General features: G+C 45.5%; 3 protein-coding genes across 6 annotated transcripts; 2 read left to right on the forward strand and 1 right to left on the reverse strand.

The window, feature by feature from the left end:
* The first annotated feature begins 6559 nt into the window (after nt 1-6559).
* Nucleotides 6560-14069, forward strand: ppp1r26 (protein phosphatase 1, regulatory subunit 26). Its single transcript, XM_011604696.2, has 5 exons — nt 6560-6803; nt 7998-11235; nt 13295-13409; nt 13573-13652; nt 13736-14069. Exons 2-5 carry the CDS (start codon nt 8069-8071, stop codon nt 13761-13763), a joined length of 3390 nt encoding a protein of 1129 aa, XP_011602998.2. The 5' UTR covers nt 6560-6803; nt 7998-8068; the 3' UTR covers nt 13764-14069.
* A 121-nt stretch (nt 14070-14190) lies between these two features.
* mrps2 (mitochondrial ribosomal protein S2) lies at nt 14191-15955 on the forward strand. Its single transcript, XM_011604697.2, has 4 exons — nt 14191-14341; nt 14580-14696; nt 14775-14895; nt 15236-15955. Exons 1-4 carry the CDS (start codon nt 14317-14319, stop codon nt 15780-15782), a joined length of 810 nt encoding a protein of 269 aa, XP_011602999.1. The 5' UTR covers nt 14191-14316; the 3' UTR covers nt 15783-15955.
* Nucleotides 15956-16359: 404 nt separating this feature from the next.
* dab2 (DAB adaptor protein 2) lies at nt 16360-23815 on the reverse strand. Of its 4 annotated transcripts, XM_029837051.1 has the most exons (16): nt 23552-23815; nt 22976-23181; nt 21535-21795; nt 21325-21464; nt 20575-20673; nt 20361-20492; nt 20181-20264; nt 19943-19969; nt 19816-19866; nt 19644-19706; nt 18423-19007; nt 17856-17985; nt 17169-17774; nt 16934-17091; nt 16747-16839; nt 16360-16655 (listed from the first exon to the last, which is right to left on the reverse strand). In XM_029837051.1, exons 3-15 carry the CDS (start codon nt 21662-21664, stop codon nt 16765-16767), a joined length of 2280 nt encoding a protein of 759 aa, XP_029692911.1. In that variant the 5' UTR covers nt 21665-21795; nt 22976-23181; nt 23552-23815; the 3' UTR covers nt 16360-16655; nt 16747-16764. The 4 variants fall into 4 exon arrangements, with proteins under 4 accessions (XP_029692911.1, XP_011603000.1, XP_029692912.1 ...); XM_011604698.2 differs by lacking the exon at nt 22976-23181; XM_029837052.1 differs by lacking the exons at nt 22976-23181; nt 23552-23815 and adding an exon at nt 22364-22912.
* Between the last annotated feature and the right edge of the window lie 1641 nt (nt 23816-25456).

Here is a 25456-nt window from a genome sequence, read left to right on the forward strand (position 1 = left end):
AATATATTTAATCTACTAGAGATATGATTCTCACATTACAGCAGTGGGGGAAATGTAGGGCTCTGAAACATTACACTATCTGAAAAACCTTTAGGCACTAGAGTGTTGTCTCCTAGCAACCAACAAAATAGGTTGGCTTTGCAGTAAGTGGGTGACATTACCCCAAACCCTCATCCAGAGATTCCAACTGTATATTGAATGAAAATGTATTATTTAAAAAGATATATGGCCACAGAGAATAGAGTCTTTTTGAACTGATCATTTATTTATTTGTTTTACGGCCTGCGGGGGGGGGGGGGGGGGGGGGGCTCCAAACAATATTTTGTGAAGTGCGAAACACATCAAAGACACCATGCGTTCAAGCTTTTATGAGCCGGGTTATAACTCGTACTCCTGTAACTATAACAAGTGTAGCAGATCGTGTTCTGTCGGTATATTTCTTTACTGGAATCCCTGAAACGAGCAAACACCGGGATAAATGTGGCTTTCACCTCGGGGCCGAGCCCCAAATACACAGGAAGATGTCTAAGCATGTCAGAGTAGTCAGGCACAAACAGTTTTACCTGTTAGTGCAGCCGGATGTATATTTCATGAAGTTCAGCGTAGGCACGGAGCATCTCTGCAGGATGTCATCCTGTCATTGTGCCCTTCCCCATTTCCTTCTGTTAGCGCTCTGCTGATGGAATAGATTTCGATGAATGCAAGAAGTTGCTCGCGTTCCTGCCCTCATCCAGATGAAGCGTCCGTGTCAGAGTGTTGACGCTGGGCAGGTCCAGAAGAGACCTGATGTGGCCCTGCATCTGTAGAGCGTACGAACGCGTCAAGAATCCACGAGTCTGAAAGGAAAAGGGGAAAGAGGGTACATTTACATCCCGCATACGGTGCACACATGTTACTAGGCAACACAGTGCATCAGCTCACCATTCTTTTAATCAATCCTTGGTCCATGTTCTCATCCGCTCAGTACTGAACATTATTAAAAGATATGATTTTGAACTATTTCTAAATGCTCCTGCGTGTTTGTGTGCATGTTCTTGTTCATGCTGCACACTGAGCAAAGTGAGGACTTTCTGGTCGGTCCGCACAACTTCAAGGGACTCTTAGAGGGTGAAGACTTGTATTTTTTATCTTTAGTGGTTACGGTGGGGTCAGGGCTGGGAAATGTTTTGTCAATGAAAGTCCTCACAAAGATAGAAGTACAAGGTGTGTATATGTGTATCTGTGTGTTTGTGTGGGATATCAGAAAGAGAATCTCAATAGGTGACCCTTCTTTTGCATTGCTATGATGTACAGTTGAGGAATTTATTGTCCCTTTTATATTCAGACTGGTTAAACTTGAACAAATGCTATTCTGAATTAGCATTGGGGCTTGAATTATGGATGCATTATAATCCTATAGTGGACGCATACATCAATTCCCCGTCTGTGACTGTATTTTAAACTACGCCTCCCAGCATTTTCTGGCTCAAGAAGTAATACATTAGCAGTTCAGCCATCACACACTCCTCCCGATAGAACACACAAACACATGTGTGCACACACACACACTCCCACACTGACTCCACCGCCGGCCCCTGGTGCGACATGCATATTTTATGGACAACCTTTCACTCCAATCCCAGTTCTGAACCCGAGGGGGCATTCTGGTTAAAAGTCACATCGACCCTGCAAATATTTTCTCCCCGTCTGCCAAGAACTCAGCGGGAGTTGTGGTAAATTCACTCAGCGTTAATGCCGCTGCGTTATTTTACCACGAGGAGCCTCGCAGAAGCCATCTAACAGCGTTCCCTCTTCACGGGCCATTACACACTATTGATCTGGGAAATGAAGAAAACTGACTTCATTGGATTATCTAAAATTTAATTCAACTCCACTTCTCAAATCAACTTTTAATCACGAGGATCGGGTACATAGGTTGCGCTTTAGGGTTCACCCAGCTGTGTTTTTACACGTATCTGTGCAAGACTATACAGCTCTGGGCCCTCTGGGACGGATGAAGTGCTCCCAGTGATGTCATCCTTGCTTATAATGAGGCTGGATGTGGTTGTAAAGGTCCCAGGGGGCACCAGGAAAAACAGGCGGGACACATGGGGATAAAATCCCTTCCGGAAACACGTGGCCGTGCTTTGAATTTCGGAAAAAAACTCCCAAAGGTCCCAAAGGTCAGCTGTTTAAAAAGCCGATGTGACTCTCAGTTTCCGCTTAGGAGACAAATTTATGATGTGAAGTTAACTTTATCCTCAACAGTGAATGTTTTTCCCTGCCACAGACAACAAAATGGGCTGCCATTCTGTGGAAACGAAAGGTCGGCCCTTCTGGGGCCCATAAATAAACACTATTAACAGTATTAAACTCCAGTGAGCAAAGCTGAGTCCTAAATTACAAGAACCATTTACAAAAAGAGGAGGAGAAAAAAAGTCAGCATATCGTGTGTTTTCTCTGCGATGAAGAGCAACACTTGTGTTCTTTGAGGCAGAGGTCACATGACAGAGGACGCCATCACTCACAAACAAGCGGTAAAATGACGCAAAATCCCCCCACTCAAAAATGGAGGATTATAGCTTTGCTCCTCTGTTTGCATTTCTCTCTGGAATATTCCATCTAATGGACCGAGAGGGGTCTGGACAGTGGGGCACAACCTGCTGCGAGGGAAATGAAATTGACTTTTACCCCCCCCCCCCCAACAAATCGACACCCCGCTGCGGTGAGACGACAGATCTTCATATTTTCATTCACCGGTTGTGCAGGAACGGAATTAATGTGCATTATAATCAAATGAAAGCTCCCCTTTGGTGCCCCCACTGTCACGCACACACACACACACACACACACACACACACACACATATATATATATCTATAAATCATGCTGGGATTTTCCCAGTGGAGACCCTCAGAGGTCCTCTCCTCTCGCAGGTGAACATCTCCCGGTGTCATGGATAAGAAATAACACAGAAAATCCCATCTGATGAGTTTATAGCTGAGGCGGCACAGAGGTCAGATCTGTACAGCAGCTGTGCAACAGGGCCTCAGTGCAAGGACGGCATCTTGGAACGAGGACAACGAACGTGGAGGGACAAATGCTCACCGGCCGTTTGGACTTGCTAACAAAGCCCGCTCCAACGAGCTGAGCTGAAATGATGCCTCTTCATCTGCAACACCGCTCTGCCTTTCTCTGCCTGCTCGCAGAGCGTCATGCAAATAAGGTGTCAGACGCGAGGCTCACTGAATCACCCTCAAATGTCAAACATGAGAGGCGCTTTTCCTGCAGAGCTGCTGATATTCTCCCTGAGAACAGAAGCTGTCACAGGCCGCCTGAATGCAAAACAATAAAGGAAATGCGAAGGCGTCTCCATCAGACCTTGCCGTCCACAAGCATTTAGCCAGTGCTCAATCTCTAAAATTACAGCCACTGATGGTTTAAATATTTCAGCGCCCGACCGCATGTCTACAGGAGCTTCTGCGTCTTCTGAAGGTTGTAACTTGACAGGTGCTGTCACCCCAAGCTAGAGAAACAGCACTCACTCTGACCTACTTCGTACGAAAAGACGATTCCGTGCACCAAAACTGAGGGTTTATCTGAGCTGAAAGAATCACTTCAGTGGTTCACTTACAGCAAATATACTGCTGTTCTTTTGCAAAGCGCTCCCACTGCGCGTGTGGGTGGACCCTGCATATGTGCATACGTGCCTGCTGAGTGGGAGCGGGGCCACGGCTGGGGTCTTGGCTCGCTCTCAACACCGTCTTCAAGCCTCCGTGTGGTTGTTTGTAACCTGCAGTCGTGAATCTGAAACCTGTTGCATTGCCACTTTTATGAAGATCCATATTGGTCGTTTGACGGGTTGTTTGTTAATAAATTCTGCTGAGGCCTCCCTGTACCCCATCTCCAGATGTTAGTGAGGGATGAGGTGTTAGACAGATGTATTAGGAGAAATGATGGCCCAGACCATTGGCATTTCAAGCCTTGAATCAGGTTCCATGTCATCATTGTTTGGCTTGATGGGCTTCTCTAAAGAGACAGAGAGCTTGAGAACACAAAAATAAAGATTTTGTGTGGCCATGTTAAAATGAAAACAGTTTCTCTCCCTTTTTTTCACTCTCATTTAAACACAAAATTAAATTCTGGTTGTGGTCTCTGCTGCCCTCTGGAGCACTAACTTATTATTTTTTGGTATTAGAACAGAATTTGTTAAGCAAATTGAATGAAATAAAATATATTGAGTTGGGTCTTTATGAGTTGGGTGTTTCAAGAAGAGACGAATGCTGCATGTTCTGATAGTAAATATTGTTTGACGGTGGTCTAATGCCGAGCTGTCATGTTCTCCAATTACAGAGTGTGATTAAATTCCTTACATATTAGATATGCAGGGAAGATGCAGGATGCAACATCTCCAGAACATTCTGCCTCAAGAATGAATAAAATCAGGCCTTCTTCTCTAGCCTATTTTGATGTGTATCCCCCCTTTCTTTTTGTGTGTGTGTGGGGGGGATACTCTGCTGTTTGGGGTTACCATAAACTGAAAGATAGCTGAAATTCATTTCGTTTTAGAAGTATACACTGCCATCTAGTGGCTTCTTTTCAACACAGCATATCTGGAGATTTAAAAAAAATCAAAATAAAATACCTGTAAACGTTTTTTCTATTAAAGGTCGACTGATAATTGTGCCTCATGTCTACATTACTTATTATTAAAAATGTTTTTAATATCTAAAAGGAGCACTTCTTCTGGGAAGCATATGTCGATATTTATTGAAAAAACTAACTAACTAACTAACTAACTAACTAACTAACTAACTAACTAACTAACTAACTAAATGGCTGATGGACTAAAGGTACTCCATAGTATACTAATCAACTCCTATAATCAAGGTCAGTGACAATCTTAAAATGAAATTCTCTAATCCTGCTCTGCTTTGGTGTTTATCTTTAATGGCTATTTTCTTTTCTTCATCTTATTATTATTTATTATTATTATTCAGATGACAAATTTATATGGAAACTCACACCGTCAGGTGGATAACATCTTAACACATTTGTTAACACAGAAGAGGATGAAAATAAGCTCATCATTTTCACCGGGACAAATCTTTTTTTTTTTCTTTTTTTTTTTTAACAAATGCCTAGCAACTACTTCATAAAGCAAATGGTCCATGACCTATCCAGGAAAACTGTGATGACTTTATGAGGCAGAATTTAAGATACAGGATTCTTCTTAGAATGAAAACAGAACTATAAAATGTATTTTCCCGTACATGTTTTTATTTTGTTCTATGGTGTTTAGAAGGTCAACAGATGGACACAAATGATCTGCACAATCTTCATATTTCAAAACGTGACAGGATGGTCTTGCTGCTGTCCGTGGTACTGAACTTTAACCTTCAACTGGACACTTCAAAAACACAGATAACTTTAACTGGAAGGTCCACATTTAAATGGAATAAATGTAACCAATTCAAATGGTCATTTTCTGCTGTGCCCCCAAGGACGTCCAGGCTGAGCTACAGCCCACTTTAAAGAAAGACCCACAGCGTCCGGTTGCCATGGAGAGTCCTGCAAATGGCCAAAAAAAAAAGAAAGGAAGAAAAGTGGAATCAGCTGGAAGCGAGAGCCTCCAGAGGTGGCGCTAGTGAGTCCTGAGGCCGGTCCTCTGCAGGGAACCGATTTATCCCAGGCCGAATTATTTGATGCAGCATTAAAGTGTAAACTTTTCTAACTTCCGCCTTGTTGTGTATAGATTTGGTGACCTAAACCAAGAATTCAGCAAGGTTGTGTTGTACAGTGACAGATTTGCATCGATATGCAGATTTGCAAGTTAGAGATTTGCAAAGCTGCCCCAAACATTTAATCCAAGCATAAATTAGCTATGACAACAGATGATGAGGAGCTTCAGATGAGTTTTCTGAAACAGCATCTATAGATCTGCTGAGGGGGAGACCCAGAGTTCTTCTTCACATGCAGAACTTGGACTGAAGCTCTTTATCGGAACCAAAGCTGCTATATTAGATATCATAAAAAACACATACTGCACAACTATAAAAGTATTGCGTTGCTTTTCACCCTGACATCCAGGTTCAATAGTGAAAAGTTGGTTCATTTCACACTTTTTCTGTCATATTTGTGGTGTTCTTTGGGATTTATCGAAATCCCCTGAATGGTGCGCCAGGCCAGCCAGTTTTAACTCAACTTTCTGGTTTCAGATATGAAGTTTCACCTGTAAAACATCATAGCACACAAAAACCCCATAAAGATATTACAATAAGGTAAAACCAAAACAAAGCAGAAACATGCTTTTTTAATTGCTGTGATGAAGGAACAATTTGTTCTGACTGTTGTCAAGAGACGTTTGGCTGTTTCCTCTTCTTAAGCCCTGCAATAAAGATCTGCATTAAGATAAATTACATTAATAAAACCGAAATCACCATGAACCCGTTTGTAAAAGAAGACATCGCTGAACTTGTGCAACTGAGCACAGCCTCCCTCAATAACGCAACTTCATCAGTACTTAAACTTCCTTTTTCTCTATTCTTCTTCTTCTTATTAATAATCAATAACAACTCGACTTCACTTCAGACGCATGTGTGGGTGTTTTCCGGTGGAAGAGAGTCTGTGGTGTGTGTGAGAGAGAGGGTCCATGCTCGGCTGCACTGACTCCGGCTTTAAGGAAGCTTCAGCCGGCAGCTGCTGCGGAGGGAGACGGAGACGGCGGCGGCGGCGCTGGCGGTTGGTGACGGACCGCGAACTATCCTCCACGTCTCAGCCAGCCCTTCCATCGTCCCCCAAAAGTCTACAAATGTCACCGAGAGGTGAGTTAAAGCGGCGCGGCGCGTTTCGCCTGTTGGCTGGGATAATAACCGAGGCGAGGACGGCGAGCTGGGGCTCGATACAAAGGCTTTCTTCGCCGGAGAAAATGCCGGAGAAAATGCCGGGCTGCAGCAGCCGGGAGGCCCGTCTCTACCTTTCAAGTCGCCGACCCGCCTCGGTTATCAACGCTTCAGCCAATTTTTTCATTTTTATCCGCGTAGGTCCGCCGTTTGGTGTCCCATCCAACCGCTTGAAGACATCAAATATTGGCGTTATGTGTCGAGTAACTCGCCCTAACGACCACGGCCGGTTACAGGCAACATGGTGTCTCTCTGCGGAGTCTCGTAGCGCTGCTCGCCGGCCATCGGCGCCCTCCGCGCCGCTACGCGCTCACGGGGACCGCCTTGGTCGCTTCGTCGCAACCAGGAAAAGCGTCGGGAAGGGAAGCCGAAACCGCAGTACCGGGTTATGTAACACAGCAAACGTTACCCATTAATGTTGCCTTTACTAAAACTTTGATAAGCGCGATATTGCAAAGTTGTAACACGATTTGGTCCTGATGCGTTTTTTTTGGGCTGTTTTTTTTTTTTTTAATTAATTAATTTATTTTACATCAGTTTGTGTGTTTATCCGCAATTTCGGCGGGGCGTCCTCAATGAACAATCCCGTTTCCTGTCACAAATGTGCTGTTTTGTCCACGTTTGCGTCTGTTCGACTTTTTAAATGTAGCGATCGAGAGTGGGGACCGATGGCCGGTGCTGGCCAGGCTGTAGCTGGGCTACTCATCCCTCCCTCGGTCTGCGTAGATGGAGTTAAAGGCTCCGGCTTGGGTGGCTGCTGCAGGGCTTAGCCTCATGCTAATGGGTTTTATTTAAATAGAATTGCTTAGTTCTTTTTCGGGCGTTGCGCTTATATCGCGCAAATTAATATAAAAGTGATGCTAAAGATCACTTTTGCAAGATGCGTTGCAAGATGCGTTGATAGCAGAAGTGGAAATGATCAGATTTGCTAGTGTTAAAATGCCACTTACAGATAACTATAGGGAAATGTATCATGGTAGCAATTGTTCATATAACACATAATGTGTTTTTACATAAATTACAGGTGGGTGGAACAGAAAGAAAACATTGATTGCATGATTTTTTTGAAATGTTTCCCTAATTTGACTTGCAATTCTTTTTTCCTCCCCTTTTCAGATTGAATAATGTGATTGTGAACGGAGGCAGCTGCACTCCAATGGTCAAGGACCTCACCTTACTTCACTAGAATGTACTTGATGAATGTACCTCCTGTCGCAGCGACGCGTACAGAATGGAGACCGCGTGGCCCTCGGGCTGGCTTTAGCCTTCCAATCTGCTTCAATGACTCTGACGTGGCGTTGTCCACCCAAGGCACACCTATCTCAGACAAGGTCCAGATGATCATAGAGAGCCTCAGGAGCTCCCAGTCCTCACTTGAGATGGGCGATGAGATGGAGGGGAATGCCCAGTGCAGACAGGAAGGTCATCCAAAAGTCTGTAAGGTCATGGGTTCATATATGGAAGTCAAAGCTAAAGGTAAAAGTCCTAGTGAAACTCATCTGGCAGACGTTTCCTCCTCGGTTCATCACCGGAGCAGCGATTCAGACAGCGACGATTCGGTTGACAGGGGAATTGAGGAGGCGATACTGGAATACCTGAAGGAGAGGGATGATCACAAACGTAAGGCAGAGCCATGCGGGACCTTTCTGCAGACCAAAATTCCCAGGAAATGCCCGCCAGTTCCCGAGTTTTCCAAGCAGAGCACTGACAGCAGCACACGTGTGATTTCAGGGAGCCACTTTCCCAGAAGTGTCAAAGCTGAGACTGCCACAGCACCACTGGTTCTACCCACAAAGAAGCATTTAAAAAACAACTACCTAAATGACAAAATGCAAAAGAAATTAGACTCCAATAAGACTGCATCGCTCAAGAGTTTAGTTTTGCCCAAACAGCAGATAAAGTGCCCCCCTAAAGCGTTCAGCATATTCAACAAAATAAAGTGCCCTGTGGCCGTACAGATGGAGGAGGACTCAAACGACTCCAGCAGCGATGATGGGATTGAAGAGGCCATTCAACGATACCAGCTTGAGAAAAACGAGCAAGACAGCAAAAGGAAAAAGTCCAATAAGCAGCAGCTGAAAGAGGAGTCCGATTCCACCAGTGACGACGGGATCGAGGAAGCTATCCGCCATTACCAGCTGGAGCAGCTCAAGGAGAAGAGCGAGGGCGTCCCAAAACCTGCCCCGCACAAGCAAAAACCTTCCAAGTCACTGATACACAGCATTGAAGGTGCGAGCGTGGAACACGCAAGGAGAAACAGACTGAGGAGGAAAAAGTCCAGAGCGGAGACAGAGAGGCAGTCTGCCCCGGCTGCCGCCTCACACGACTTCACACCCAGGGGTTCGCTGTCAGACAGGTCCAACAGCAACGGGAAGGCAGTGAGTTTGTCCCAAGAGGAGGGTTTTAAGGAGCGGCTGGCCCTCACCTCTGCAAACACCACAGCAGAGCTCATGTGCGCGGAGGCCATCCTGGACATCTCCAAAACCGTCATGCCCGAGGCCTTCAGCGTCGGCCTCGCTGCGGCATCCGTGCATCCTTCGCTCCCTGACGACCCGGCCGAAGATGACGCCAGCTCCGTTGACAGCGAGGACGGTATAGAGCAGGAAATTAGGAGATTCCTGGAGCAGAAGGCGCAGCTGCACAGACAGCCGCCCGGTTTCGCGGTGACCCGCGAGCCTCCGAGCGGCAACGAGCCAGCGGAGGTGAAAACCAAAGCAACTGTAATCCAAAAGAAACCTTCTCGATTGTCCCTGACGCACAGACGAATACACAAGGAAGAAAGTGGGGGCAAATTCAACATATCAGGTACCGATGTCACTGCTGCAGCCCCCAAATTGTCACCCGAGCGGCGAAAAGAACCAAACTCATCTCAGTTGTGCCAGAGAAGAGAACAGCGTGCAATAGCCGGAGGACGGCAGGCAGAGCAAAGTGGCGACAAAAGTAGCTCGCTCGACAGCGACGAAGACCTGGATACCGCGATAAAAGATCTTCTCAAGACGAAAAAGAAGTCAAAGAAAAAAGCGAGAGACTCAAAGTGGAGATCAAGACAGAGTCTCAAGGTCGAAGGCCCAAATTTCAGATGCACTTCACAGACTGAGAAATTAAAATTTGATACGGTTTCCAAGTGCGGCGCATTCAAAAGGGGGAAGAAGCTTAAGGAGGAAGTCGGCATCAGTCACACTTCGGCTAAATTGAGCGTGCAGCAACACAAGCGAGCAAGTAAGAACGACGGATGCGACGGCAGCTTAGAGAAGCAGAAAGTAGCCGAGAGGCGAGAAGCTCTGCTGCGTCGCAGCAACACGGCTCCTCCGCTAAAGGACGACAGCAGTTCAGTCGATAGCGACGATAGCATCGAGCAGGAGATCCGAAGGTTTCTGGCTGAAAAAGCCAAAGTTTCCACTCCAGAAAAAGGGAAAGATGAAGACGTATCAAATGGCAGCGCTGTCGTTTGTGGCCCGATAACAGAAGAAGGCAATAAAAGGGAAAATCAGCTGGCTGAAGTTCCAACTCTAAGTTTTAGCCTTTGTGCTGAACCATGTCTTCTGAACAGGCGGCCTGTGACTTCGCCAGAGAGTTTACAGCCGGTTATCTCAGCCGATGATGTACAATCAGGCCTGACCTCAGCCCAGTCCAGCAGCCCCGGTCTTCTGGAACCAGCAGATGGAGCTGGGGCCACCAGGCCCATGAATGTCACGCGAACGGAGAAGGGTTGGCCCAGTTTGAGCCCCAAGAACGCTCTCTCTTGCTCCCAATCTACCAAGTGGCGACAGTGCCTTGGACTCCCCACGACTGATAGTCAGACTTTTAATCAAGCTTCCTTCTACATCACCTCATCTAAAAGCAGCGCGACAGCACCAGCCACCCCGGCGACTCCGAGCAGGATCGTCACCCCTAAGCTGCAGACCGCCAGCGCGGTTTGGTCCACTGTCAAAACCAGCAGAGCCTCTTTCTCCTGCTCTCGAGAGACATCAGTTTATACCACATTCCAAACACCTCTTTCAAACCGGTTTCCCGCCACCAGACAGCAGCCATCATTGACGCCGCGCCTCACGCTCGGCCATCACTCGCAGTGCCCTGTAGAAGGAGAGGCGGCGAGCATGGTGCACGTCCCAAAGGACAAGACCGTGTTTGTAGAGCTGGAGACCAATCGGACCAACCACGTCCAGGTTCGGAGCAGGGATCGGGGCGACAACAGGGTGAGGGCGGCCCTTCCCTGCGAGGTCAAACGGGAAGAGGGGAGCCTGGCGATGGACGAGAAAGAAGTACATCTAGAGAGAGCGGAAGAGTTTATAGATGAGCCAGATTGTGAGTCAGACCAGAGAAATCCAGAAAAGCAGCAGGGCTTTCCTCCATTGTAAGTATCTCCAACGGTCACCCAAAACCAACATCACGTCAGAATGTCTTGATTCGTATTTTCGGGGTGGAGTTAAACTCATTCAGCCGCTGAATTTAAGGGAATGTCTCTTCATATGATCCGACAGATCGAAGCTTCTTTAAAACATTTGTACATTTATATGCTATGCCACAGCTTTTATTCTGAAAAGTAAACTAGTGGTACATTATCGTAACGGGCTGCATTAGTACATTAGTCACTTTACATTGTCTACAATCTATTTTTCATTTAACTAACAAAGAAATGACCTCAGTTTATCCAACAGAGATGTTAAATTTGGTCCATACTTAAAAATTGATGTAGAAGTGGGATAAGACTAATAAGCAATGTTTAGATAAAGAAAATGTATGTAATCAAACATAATTTAATATTTCGTGGCTGTACTTTAAGACGAGGAACATATTTCTTTGCAAAGGCTAAAAAAAAATCACCATTATTATTAAATATTGTTGATATTTCTTGTCCATTTCCTGCACCATGAAGACAAAACAATGATATCAGATACATTTATTCTTTGTTCTGAGAATTCCTAAATTGGTCAACAAAGAGCGCATTGGTTAAGTGGCCGGTGAGGTTCAAACGTGCCACTTGTGTCACGATTCAAATTAAGTTTAACTACTAACCCGAAATGCTTTTACTGTGGAAATTTCCACCTCAGTCGTAATCATGCCCCAAACTCTTCCAGGAAATCGTTTCCTTAAGTTTTCTTGTACAGATTCCATCACATCCTGTCGTTTTTTTTAACGTTCTTGACGTTAGCTGCTCGTGTCTAGACACAGCTGTCCAAGCATCACGTTGCTGCTGCTGCTGCTGCTGCTCCACCTTAAATATAGCATCACTTCCTTTGTTTTGGCTACATTCACGCTACCAGCCACAGTGATTCATCCTGATATCAACACAATTGGTTAAAGATCAGTTTTGATGTTTCACACACCACTACCAGTGTCTTGCATTAACTTTTGTGATGTGAGCGACGGCGACTCTGAAATTCAAAGAATGCATCATGTTTGTGAGTGTTTTGTCCTTTTGTTTATCATTGCACAGTTGTGTTTTCTTTTCTTTTTTTTAAACAAGCCACTTAAATTCTGGTGTACGTTCACGTAGAGGATGTGTACAGGATCGAGGACCATAAACTGAGGTGACACAAGTCTGATGTGCTAATAGGAAGAGATGATGTGATTTATGCATCCACACAGCCTGGGGAAAAAGCTGGTTTTTGAGACATCTTTCAGGGAACTGTAGTCTTTCCCAGCGACACTCCGAATTTTGCATTCAAGTATATCGGAAAATTGCCTTATCAGGCCTTCAAGCGCAGGCCGTGCAGACTGTAACCACAGATTGAGCAGATTTTTTCTAACCTTTACACATGAAGGGAAAAAAAAGAGGATTGTTTTTGTTTTTGTATGTACATTTGACCCATGTTTTTCCAAACACAACTGCACTGGAACAATCTTGTGTGTTGCCATGAAGACATTACACGTAAATTAGGGTCACTGATTTAATGGCCGTTTGAGGAAAGCAACTTTTACATTTTTTGGAATGGTGACCTCTGACAGGAGAAATGCTCCATTTTTTTCTGAGGAAGCCGGACGATTTTCTCTATCTTGCTAAACTTAATACTCGCTGTGTCGATCTTGTTTGTCTCGTTATATTTTTCATGAACTGCATACGTGTAAAAAAAGAAAATAAAACTATTTATTTTTGTTTATCAAGAAGCAAAATGGTAACTATACATGCAGTGAAACGCCAGGTTTTGTAAATATTTTGTAAGAAGTGTTCACTTTTCTTTTACTCTTTTGAACAAAAAAACAACTCGCTGTGTCTTATAATTTCATCTGTGTAATAAAGAGTGGAATCAGCAACAATGAGTCTGGATTCATGTGTCATAAATTACATTACTATCATCAATAAAGAGTACCTTTCAATATCAAGGTAACCTTTTTGGTTGGGTTTTTGTTATTGATTAGTGTTTTAATTCCTGAGGTTTGCTCTGATGTGTGCCCTGCTCTACCCCGCCCAGGTCTTTGTCCAGTGCCATTGACCCTGGCATCAGCATCTCACCTTGCATAGCTCTCACAACTGAAGAGAGAAGCAACATGCTCAGCAGGAGATGCCTGGCTGAAAAATGCACCCAGGTACAGCAACACGGAGGCAAAACATTCCCATTTTGCTGCAGCTGTGTCATCCATCACAGACGTTATTACAGTCGGCATCATCAGTACAAGAAATGCTCAGAGAACCCTCCCCCCCACGTGTTCTCCACATCACATTATGTGTGTTTTGTTTTGTTTTTTGCAGGTTTTGCGGTCATTTTCTACCGTACAGAATAAGCCAGTGTGGCATGTCAAAAGAAAACTTCAGTTCATTCCAGTTAATAGGTATGTGTCCCAGCCCTCATCTCAATCCTACTCCCCCCCAAACAAGTACTAACTGATCTCAAATGGGTTTCATGTCTTTTCAGGAGGAATGACACATCTGGTTTATTATAATCCCAACACAAAGCCAGTCCTGTTTGAATGTTCTATTGTTGGCACTTTATCGTTTGTGGCAATTGTGTTTTCAGATTTTCTATTTTAGTTTGGTTGTCTGTAATTGGTCCTCAAATTATACATTCAGTGACAATGTCAGTACAGTGAAGATAATTTCCAATTTATTTTCATGACTGAATGGCATTTAAGTTTGGACCTTCAAAGAACACAGTGAATCCATCTTATTCCAAAACCGTTTGAGTGTACAGTTGCCAGTATTGCCATTTATTGTTCTTCAACCATAAAATAAAATTGCATTTCCAAGCATTTTAGAATCGATTTATTAATGTCGGTTTATGCTTTGTTTAATGTTAAGCGCACAAAATGTTTACAAATGTAAGCCCTGAATGAGCTGTTGGACTTGGAATCAAATTGTGTATGGTGGTTCTGTTGGTGTCCGAGTGGAGGAGAGGCTTTTCACGACAGCTGCAGCAATTGACGGCCCACTGTGTTTACGGCGCTTCCTGAACGACAGTCACGCAGGCGCAGTTGTCTGACCTTCGGGAAGTAAAGCATGACAAGCCGAGCGCTCAGCAAATGTATGTATTTCATGTTTTATTACCCGTAAATTGACCTAGGATTATTAGTGTTTGTTGAGGTTTGTCTTGAAATTGTTACGTAATTTGTTTTATGCCGGTAACACGATTCCTAAACGGCACGTGAGCAACTTATCCATGAGCTAATGCTAATGAGCTAGCAGTACTCGCACGTCACTGACACTGTTATGGAGTTATTGTACACAACGGATTTTAAATCAACATGTGCCTATTTATTTAGGCCTTTTGTGGCTCCGTCCTCCACGGGCTCTGACCGTCGGATACGCCTGCCGTGGATATCAATCTGCCGCTGCAGCGGAGGTCGGCACACCTGAACCCAGAGCTGATGACAGTTCAGGTAAACGAGTCTGTTCTGAGCTCATGATTCCATGAGTGTGACTTATAACACATCGATCTGTCTCGTTCTTCTGAACAGAAAAAATAATGGACCTACCGCTCAACCACCCGGACTTTTTTCATGTGTCAGAGCTTTTCTCGTTAAAAGACCTCTTTAACGCCAGAGTGCATCTTGGACACAAACGAGGCTGCAGGCACAGGTCGGTGTAAACACGCACATTTCGTCATTTAAGAGGCCTTTATCGTGTTAACATTTACATTCGTTTTATTGAATATGATGTGCATTCATTTGTATACACATAGCATTTACATAGTTGCACATTAAGTTAGTTTGAAAGCTCACACTGCACAATTTTTTTCAATTATTTCAGTTTTGGGGCCTTTTATCAAGATCAGTAAAGTTGCCTTTTTGAAAATATTTCCAAAATTATTAGGTGGAATGGAAGGGCAAAATCCCATCATTTGCACATATACCGTACACTGTGTTTGTGATCAATAATGCAAAACTATACAATTTCTGATATCTTCTTACTCTTTCAGGCTTATGGAGCCTTACCTGTACGGTTGCCGCCTGGAACAAGATATAATTGATCTTGAGCAGACTGTGGAGCATCTCCAGCTAGCGTTAAACTTTACTGCACACGTAGCATATCGTGGCGGCATCATACTCTTCATTAGCCGCCGTCGTCAGTTTGGCCACCTGGTGGAGTGCACTGCAAAGGAGTGTGGGGAGTATGCCCACGCACGCTATTGGCAGGGGGGTCTCTTCACCAATGCTGACACCCAATACAGCCCAGGAGTCCGCTTACCAGACCTCATCATCTTCCTTTCCACGCTTAACAATGTCTTTCAGCAGCATATTGGTATCAGAGATGCAGCAAAGATGAACATTCCCACTGTGGGTGTGGTGGACACGAACTGCAATCCCAGCCTGCTGACGTACCCTGTGCCCGGAAATGATGACACCCCAGTAGCCATGGAGCTATACTGCCGCTTATTCAAGATGACTATCAACCGTGCCAAGGACAGGAGGAGGCAGATGGAGCTGCTGCATGGTGTCGGAGCATCCCCCACGTTGAGCTCATGATGGAAAATATAGTTCAAGGACACTTGAAGTGCATTTAGATGTTTGATGTGCACATTGTTGATGCTCTTCAAGCCTCATTAATGTTAGCAATGTTACTTAGGCAGATGTCTTGATCTCATGAGGTTTGCTTCTTTGGTCTCACTCCTGAAACTTAAATGAGCTTCATGAGAAGTTGTGCTTGTGTTCTTTCTTTTGAGAGTATTTTGTGTGTGTGTGTGTATGTGTGTGTGTGCTGTTGGTGGAGCTGCTCATACTCTGGCTGTGCCTTGTGAGGACATCTCTTGCATTTCTCCACTTAGGTGGGTGAGCAGCATTGAGGGAGGCAAGAGGACGGGTTTGGGTGTTGTGTGGGATGGGGGATTGAGCCTGTGATGTGTTGGCTATGGCCCTGCAGTGGTGCAGGCCACCAGGAAGCCCCGCTTCTTAATGTGTTTGTTAGTACTTGAGATAAACATTGCACAGTCCGGTGGCATTCTGCAAAACACATTACTGGAGGAGGAGCTTGAAACTGCACCATGTCTTTAAATCCATTTATTGATGTCTGGGGGAAAGAAAATGACTTAAAAAACAAGGCACATAATTTGAATTATTTTATTCCATTAACAGACCTCAACAGTGAACCTTTTAGGATGTGCCTTCTGTTTTTCTTTTTACAACACTCTTCAGCAGATCATGATATGACATTTACTTCTTAGATCAGTGGTCTTCAGAAGAATAAGGAACTACTGATTGGACAGGAAAACAACATCAGATGTGGTTGTGTGAAAGCATTGCGGTGGTGAACAATGTTCCTTTAGATTGTCTTGCACACTCTGTAGCAGCTCATCCCCAAAGGTGTCATATTACGTGAATATCTCCTTTTCCCCGCTTCATCTGTGAGGGCAGACAGAAGAAGGCAGTTTGAAATTAGATCTTTAAAACGTATATAAAATTCTGTTCTGGAGTTCAGTGCTCGGGAACTTACTTCAGAACAAAATCTCAATCAAGCAAATGGATTCCCAAATGGATCTCCAAATGCATCCGTTGATCCCAAAGTCTGACCACCAGCAGCCGTTTGCTATATCGCCAATAAAAATAAAAAAGATCACAACCGATGAGCTTCACGTTGGACCCGGTGCACTGTTGCGTACGTCTTGGTGAAATTCTGATACCGTAGCTACTGGCGGCGCACTGAATGGACTGGAGGCCGGTGCGCCGAAGGCTTGATCGAACATGTCTTTGCTGTTAGCGGCAGGAGTTGGAGCGAAGCTGGCTTCCAGCAGGCCGGGGCTGAAGGCCTGAGCTGCAGCAGGAGCCAGCGTTTGGACATCTAAAGGACACATGGCAACCGAGCGCGTCATCAGGCTGAGCTCACGCAACACGCAGACGCATTTGGAGCTGGTTTACCTTTAAGTGGCGGCGACATTTGGTTGATGTCAAAGTCGTCGTGGTCTGCGGTCTCCTGAGCCAGGCCCACTTTGCTGGTGAAGTACTCGTCAAATGCTCCGCCAGCGGGAGCCGGAGTGGGGCTGGACCCCGCTTCCCCTTTCCTTGCTGGGATGGCGGGAGGTTTGGCCAGCTGGAAGTCCTTGAACATGTCCTTTCCCATCTTCTTCTCTCTATCCCCGAGCGGGTCTAAAGCAGTGAAGGCATTGTTTTCTATTTTCGGAGCTGCGGGCGGCCTGGGAGGAGGACGTGAGGGGCCTTGCTGGTCAGGGAATGACCCAGACAGGAAAGGGTTGGTCGCGGCGCCTGCTGGTCCAGTGGCGGGAGGCTGGCAGAAGATATGGGGCGGCGACAAAGGTGGGGGGCTCATCTGAGGTGGCATCTGGTGACCCCAGGCATTGGGTGGTATGGGAAGCCCGCCAAATGCCGACTGCTGAGGGAAGCCATACCTTGGACCCGGAGCTACCACTCCTGGCATGGGGAACATCGTAGGGGCGGCAGAGGGAGCCGCCCACATTCCTGCAGCTGGGATGTTTGTTGGGGCTGGAGGTCCCAACTGAAGATTCCCTAAAAAATAATAATCAGAGAGATGTTTAATTATTATCCTAGTGGCTGGATGAGACGCAAGGTTGTAGTTGTGTATATTACCCAAGGCAGCCAAAGAGGAGGGGGCGGAGTTGGCAGGTGTGCTGTTGAAAAGGTCACCTGAGGAAGAGGAGCCTTCCGACTGAGCAGGAGCGGAAAACAACTCAGCTCCAAACAGATCCCCAGCTGTGGACTAGTCACACAAAAGAAAATGAGCCGCGGTCGCAGCGTTCGTGGCGGCCGATTATCGACAGACACGCAGGAACAGCCCTGTGTTTCCCCCAGAATCGTGTGGATGCAAGCTCGGTCACTTACTTGAGTTTCAACCCAAGAAGCATGAGTGTCAGAAAACCAAGGACAGAGATGAAAAAGCAGCTCGGTTAAAAGTGTCATCGCAAGCCAGACAGAGGAGTGACTGCTGCATGCAGAGAGAAGAGAAATCTACCGCAACCCCTGCAACCTTGAATTAAAGGCCTTGAGTCTGAGCTCGCTGCATCCTTTCAGCACACTGTCCGAGACACCAGTGGTTACCCAAGATGCTCAGAAAAGCCTATGCTCCGTCGGCTCACAGAACCTTCAAGGCACAGCGCATGCAGTTCTAGAGTGAGTTGACTAGCTACGGAATTTCACCTTTGCGCTCCTGCGACCTCGTCCAGCCTTAGAGCTCTGTGGTGGGGGACTTATAATTACTGAATCCTTGCTAGTGGTCACCGGCGGCGTCGGGTGAGTTCCGCCGTTAGACGGAGGGGAGCTTTTCAAACACGAGTCAAAAAAGGGGTTTCTGGTTGAGAGCCCTGGTCCAGGGTCATTGTTGTCCATCAGTGTGATTGTTCTACCCTGGGTTATTTTGCCCCCTAGAGGCCACTGTCCGTTATTGAGAGCCAGGATCATGGTTTTACTGGATAATCCATTTATCTGCTGACTGAGGTAATCAGTGTCTCCATTCAAATCCCCGTTAATGATTCCTTCACCATTATTGACCGATAGATGGTTGGGTCTGTGCGGTTTTTCGGGCGATTTGGAGAGGGGGTCATCTCTGAAAGGGTCGGTGTCTGGGGTGGGGAAGTAGTCAAATGCTGAAGAGAAGGGAGTCTCTGCGTAGGGAGAGGGCCTGTGGTCAGGCACACGGGGGCTTACAAAGGCATTTCCCTTTATGCAATTTTGGTTGCTGTCAACTTCAGCAGAAAAGTCCAGCAAAAGAATATCATTAGAGTCCTGGTTAACATGAGACAATGTGGGAGAAAAAGATTCATGAATCATTTCTGCAGAGAAAGAAAAATGTGTTATCAAAATGAATCACATGGACAATTTAAAGCTGCTGCCGGTAGAAAACAGTTTTGAAATGTACAGCACTCAGCACTGTTTCACTGACCTGAAACATGAAATAGCCAACGAATTAATAGCAGTTGGATGCAGTACCAACATGAGCCGCTACGGGGCGTCCCAGTCTACACAATATTGTATCTACTTGCAGCAGCTTTTACAGGGGATGTAAACAAACACGGGATTGATCAACACGATGCATCAACTCAGGTCATTAATAGAGTTTCTTTATCCAGTTGATATTAAACATTTTAGATCCGAGTTCTCATGCATGATGTGATTTTGGAGGCATTCTGGTTATTCATGAAAGCCAGGTAAACTTACAAAATCAGATTCAAGAGGTGGAGAGGCGGCACATTTAGCATCATACTTTATGTCCTATAGAGCTTTTCCATCATACTTTACTCAAAAAGAAAATCTAAAATAGCAACTGCAAACCTCAAGCTACATTAATGCCCATTGTAGATAATTGACCTGTACAATTCCCCTGTTGCGATCGAATGGGAACGTTTTACATGTCATACTTACATTTGGTGCCGGGATGTCTGGGGGGGTCGACATAGCTCCAAAAAAGGCAAGCTGCTCCACTGGCTGGATGTCAAAAAAAGCCCAGAAAAAAAATAGAAACCGTCATATTTATACATAAATCAGTAGCATATTTATTTATTTTGAAACGACAAATGCTATTTGTGTCTTTTACTTGGGCAGTTTTTACGTCCGTGTCCATAGCCAACAAAGCATTGCCTCCATTCTGCGAACACGGCAAAGCACAGACTATAAGAAAATAAAGACGATTGGAAAAAAAGAAAAAGGTTGCGAGCGCTTACCTCAACGACAGCTTTGCCATTTTCACTCTGTAAAACAGAAACGGGCTGTTAGCATTTATTTTCTTTTTGAAGCGCGTGGCGCTTTCACATCATTTTAATGGAATGTTCGAGGACGTGAGTCACTGAAAGAACACAGAGGCCGTATTGTCACTCAGGATGTACCAAAAAAAAAAACATTTTCTTTTTCCTGAACAAGCGTTCAGGAAACTGGCCGGCTTTCTTTTGGAATCGGACCCACCTTCTGCGAGGCCGCGGCCTCCTTCTTCCTCATGTTGAAGATGACCTGGAACAGATCTTTGAGGTCGACCACCAGCGGCTCTGCCTGCACGGTGAAACATTAGAGCTCAAACACGTTCAAAGAAAACAAGATTAAGATAAACAGGGTTCCAGCGCACATGCGTGTGTGTGTGTGTGTCACCTGTTGTGCCGTCTTGATGGCGAAGAACTGATGCTGCCCTTCGGCGCCGCACACGTATCCGAATGCCCGGTTGTCTGTCACATCTCTGGCGATGAAGGAGATCTTGTTTACCGCGTGCTCATGCTCAATCACCTGACGGATAGAGACATTTGGTTTTTTAGTGCAGAGTCGTTGGCGCTTATCAGCGGGTTGTGAAGAAAACAGCACAACTCACTCCTGATCGCTCGTCGACGATCTTGATGCCCGACATGGAAATGTTGACCCAGATCCTCTGCTTGTGTTTGCCTTGAGAGCGGGCAGCAACGGCCATACCCTGGGGTAACAAAGCCAACATGTTCTCATGGTTTTGTTTGAAGAGCAAGCAAAGGTGAGGTTAATTTTTTTCCCCCTCCAATGTAACAACTTGTTTTTGTCGCCGTTACCAATTACATCAATTAAATTGGTTGTCATGTTTGACTTTAAATGCTAGCATTCCACACGCTCCGGTTTCTGTTGCCAGTTGAGACCCAATTGATGAATAACCAAGCCCCATTTTATGTGGCAACAACATCATTTTTCCCCATTTTGTTTCACCAATGCAACACGTTCAGATGGAAACGCACATAACGTTAAAACGCTGTCATTTCTATGAGAGACCACTAGTGGGCAGTGTGCAAGGAAAGCACCTAATTAAAGCACAAGAGAACATTACAGCGTAAACAGATTAAAACCTGTAGGGACCCTGTGAAAATTGACCAAGATTTTTCCTCCTTCTCATCCTTTTCCTGTCACAGATATGCATTTTCGTTCCAATAATTAACCAAAAGATGACCTACAATAAAAGACATAACCAGATGTGTGCTGAGCTGTTTGGTTTTTTTTAAATATATTTTAACATTGTTCAGTTAATCAAGCGGCATTTCTGAGGGTCATTTAACCAAATATCTCAATATTTGCCATAAAGTCTGATACTTTAATCCTTCACCTTGAGTTTCATCATGGAGTCCTGGCACATCTTGTCTCCTCTGGCCTCTGAAACGTCATCGATGCCGATCAGCTTGGCCTTGTACCTCACTCCATCTCCTTGAAACCTGCCCAGCAGGTACTCGTCCGTCTTTTCCAACACTAAAAAAAAAAAAGGAAGCTCAATTTCCACAGCAGTACACTCGAAGGCCCCAACACCACCTCGGCTCACCTTTCTTTTTCTCCTTCTTGAATGGAACTTTGGACGCGATGGGAGAGGTTGGAGGGGTGGAATTGGGGGCCGTGGTCACGGCAGTGGAGTCGCTGGGGGTTGGCGGGCAGTTCTCCACCTCTGCAGACATGGCGCCGAGTGAGGCTCGATGGACGAGTGGACGGTTAGGGGTGGGGGGGGGTCAAGCAGGCAGTTCGGGGTCAGCGAGGTCAAGTGAGCGGATGACTCCTAACACTCACACATGCTTTTCCTCTTGTGAATCTGGAGCAGAAAAAGGTGACAGAGTGAAGAAAAAGAAGATGGAATGCGCACACACACACACACACACACACACACACACGCACACACACACACAAAACTGCAATAGTGACCATTTTGCCAATCATAAAGAATAACATTCTTTAACAGTCCTGTGGAATCATTTTACACCCACAGAAGGATCCTCCGATGGAAGTTTAAAATGACACGCAGCCCATAAAACCCGTTTTATAAAGACAGCGCACACTTTAACCCCGCTTAACACATGCTGGGTCAGTTGATCCCATCTTGTAAAAGACTCAATTATCCTAAAAGCTCCTGCATCCATTTAATACTTACCTTTCCTCTCAGGCTCACAACACACAAGTTGTACACAATTAAACACGACTTAAACACCTTTTGAGCAAAAAAACTTGCCAGCACCCTGACCAAACATCCATCCGCTCCAAGAATGTCAATATTTTTCCTTATTTTCCTCATGGAAGCCTTTAAACGCACCATGCAGGACCGTCTGGGTCAGGCCATGAGACCAAAACAACAGGGAAGAGCGACATAGAATCACCTACTCCACCTCTGCCTGTGGATCCGTCACTTTTCCCCTCACTCGGTCATCTGAGCGTTGAATGCCACACAAAATAACAGCCACAAATCCCAACTGCTGCCCGTGTGGCGCGTACGTACCTTTAGCAGCGTTCCCAACCAAACGGCAACGCAAAGGGCCGGCGGGCATTATATGGCTGACCAAAGGTTGAGAGTGGGCAAAGGTTGAACAACTACCTGAGGTTCAAGTGCCAGCAGAGCAAAAGATCTCGTGATGCCCAGCTCAGCATCTACAGAGCCATAAAGCTTATAAAAGAACAGCAGAAATATAATGGATGAACAAATGTATCGTTCAAAGACCACAGCCCAGGACAGAGGAATGCAAGTTGTGTAATACAGACGAACTCTGTTAATGAAAACATTAAAATATCCGTGGGAGACTCCGAAATGTGTTGTTCTTGCACCTTACTGTGGAATATTCTCCCCAGAAACTTCTGGTGAGCATCACAAGAGCTACTGCATGTAACACATCAAATAATCAACAATCAACCAGCAGTTTGCTCCAGATTCCACAAAGAAGTAAAAACACAGGATGGGCTGAAGCTCCATTTATAGCCTGGAAACGGCGAATTTAGTTCCACACCTTGAAGGAAAAGGCCAATAAAAGGAAGCGAGACGCTGCAATTCACGGCGGATTAAAGGATTTACATCTGCCAAGGTGACAAACGCATCAACAATTCAGCCCGAGAGCACAAGTCCAATTCCCATTTGTCAGCAGAATGAGTGCAATTCGGGGAAAGACATGTCTCAATCCTTCGGCTGGTCAGGAAACGTAAAAATGCTGCACATCTGGAGGAAATCAGAGAGAATGACTCAGTCTTGCAAGTGAATGAGATGGTGAAATACCACAGAGCCACTGTGAAAAAGTACATGCACGTACCAAATTAGATTTGTTTCCCTTAAACCTGGGAATTTGAGCAACTATCAGTTTAGGATTTTAACCGATTGCAGCAGATTGAATAAAAAGGTGAAAGTATTTGCGGTGCATTTTCCAGCAACTCTCGGATAAACGGAATAAAGTTGTTTGGCCCGCTGTTTGCTTTAGACCCGGGAAGCAACTTTTGCTGTGGCGTTTCAACGCGATTTCAATCAATCACTAAATAAATCGAGCTGGGATTGATGCAGAAACGGAAAAGTTGCCGGTCCGTGTGACACTTACCTGTCGGGAAAAGGGAGAGCAGAGATTTGCGTTTGGAAGCCCGCAGTTGGAAACGGCGACTTTTGTTCCCGTGATGCCTCCACGGCCCCGACGCACAGTGAGTAAAAGCAAACACGGCTGCGGAAAACGAGCAGGAGTCAGATGTTTTCCGCTAAATTCCGCGGACGGAGAGGACAGACTGCTGCTCGACTCGCAGTTTAACCCTTCAGCTCGCAGACTGGAGTCGCTGGCGCACATTTCAGCTGGAGAAGGGGCGGATCTCTGCGCCCCGCGTCGGTGCCCTCCCGCACCAGAAGTGGGTCATGAAAAAACGTCGCGTTTACTCTGTTGGGGGCAGTGGTGGGCCATCAGGGCCTGCAAGGCCTTCTCGGCTGGCCTAAAAATATCTGAATCACAGACTGATGTTAATTATATTTTGTCCATGAATACGTTTTAAATAATTCCAAATGGTCTGTCCGCTTCCTTTCATTGCCAGCCCCCTGGTTGCGCTGCTTCCAGACGTGTATTTTCATATTCAAGCATTTAACCAATCACATTTCAGCCACTATCTGTTGCCAGGGTCAGAGAAATCTGCCTGGAGGCCTTCACAATCAGTTCTGCAGGCCCTGTAGCATAAAAAAATGTCGATCCAACTGTTGCTTCAACCAATCAGATTTTGAGTTGGCGACCCCAAGGCCTTCTAGCAGGCGTATGGAAACGTCAGCGTATTCACACGCTTTGATTGGATAGTCAGAGAGTGTACGAGCCAGAGCTAGCAAACTGCATCTGTAGCGAGCTACACAAGCAAAGATATTGTTGTGTTGATTTAATAGCGGTTTTGTCAACCCACGATGGCTGAAGTAGGAAAATAAATGGATTTGGTCGCTGATTTACTGTCAAAGCCATTTTCAAGACAGACTTTTCAAGAAAAGCTGGACATCGTTAAGCAAGGTCGGGCAACTCCGAAGCTAGCAAGCCTGTCGCAACCGGGAAAAGGACTTGTCCGCCACTTTCAGTCCGCTAACTACGAGCGGTACTCCGGGCTCACAGGCTCCGAGGAACGCTGCTAATTGTATTGCTGGGAGTGCTTGTTATTTGCCACTGATCGACATGGTGTTTGGAGCCACACTGGATTTGTAAATTTGGCTTGCCTAACCAAGGCAGCAACGAGGCATCAAAGCACTGCCGGACACTTACAAGCAACGGTGCTTTCCAGAACTTTTGGGGAAACCAGAGTGGATTTACAGCGGAGCGAGCAAGTGTGCAGGGAAACGGAGCTCCGCAACGAAACGGTGAAGAAGAATAGGGAAATCTTAAAAAGACTGATAGACTGTGTTTGGCGGTGACTATCCCCGTGTCTACTGCTTCTGTTGAACGGACATTCTCAGCCCTAAAGCGAATTAAAATTTATGCCAGAAATACAACAGGGCAGGCTCGACTTTCAGCATTAGCTTCGATGGCGATAGAAAAGGACGTCTTGATGGAACTGAAACGCACGGATAATCTGCACAACAGAGTAATTGAAATCTTCTTGAGGAAAGAAAGGAGGATGGATTTTGTGTACAAATAATCAGGATTTTTGGTGAGTAAAATCAAAAATCCTGATTATTATACTAAAATGTTGCTATATGCCTAAATAATTTAGCGTGTTGGGGAGGGTCAGTGTGGGGATTTCCCAGCATGCTTTGTGGCAGTGTGTCTGTGGGTTCAGGTTGGTGTTAACCCGGTTTTTGTTCGTTGTAAATGTTATCTTTTGCAACTTTCAATGTTAGTGTTCTATTTATTTAGTTCTGGTTGTTGATGTTTTTAATTACTGTTTTAATTACTGTTTGCACTTGCACACTATAAGACAGTGTGTGTGATTGAAGACCTCCCTTCGTTCATTTATCTCCAGTTTCGTGTTTAATAAAGTGACGCTTTTCTGCA

This window comes from Takifugu rubripes, chromosome 6, assembly GCF_901000725.2.
Source record: "Takifugu rubripes chromosome 6, fTakRub1.2, whole genome shotgun sequence".
NCBI lineage: Eukaryota > Metazoa > Chordata > Actinopteri > Tetraodontiformes > Tetraodontidae > Takifugu > Takifugu rubripes.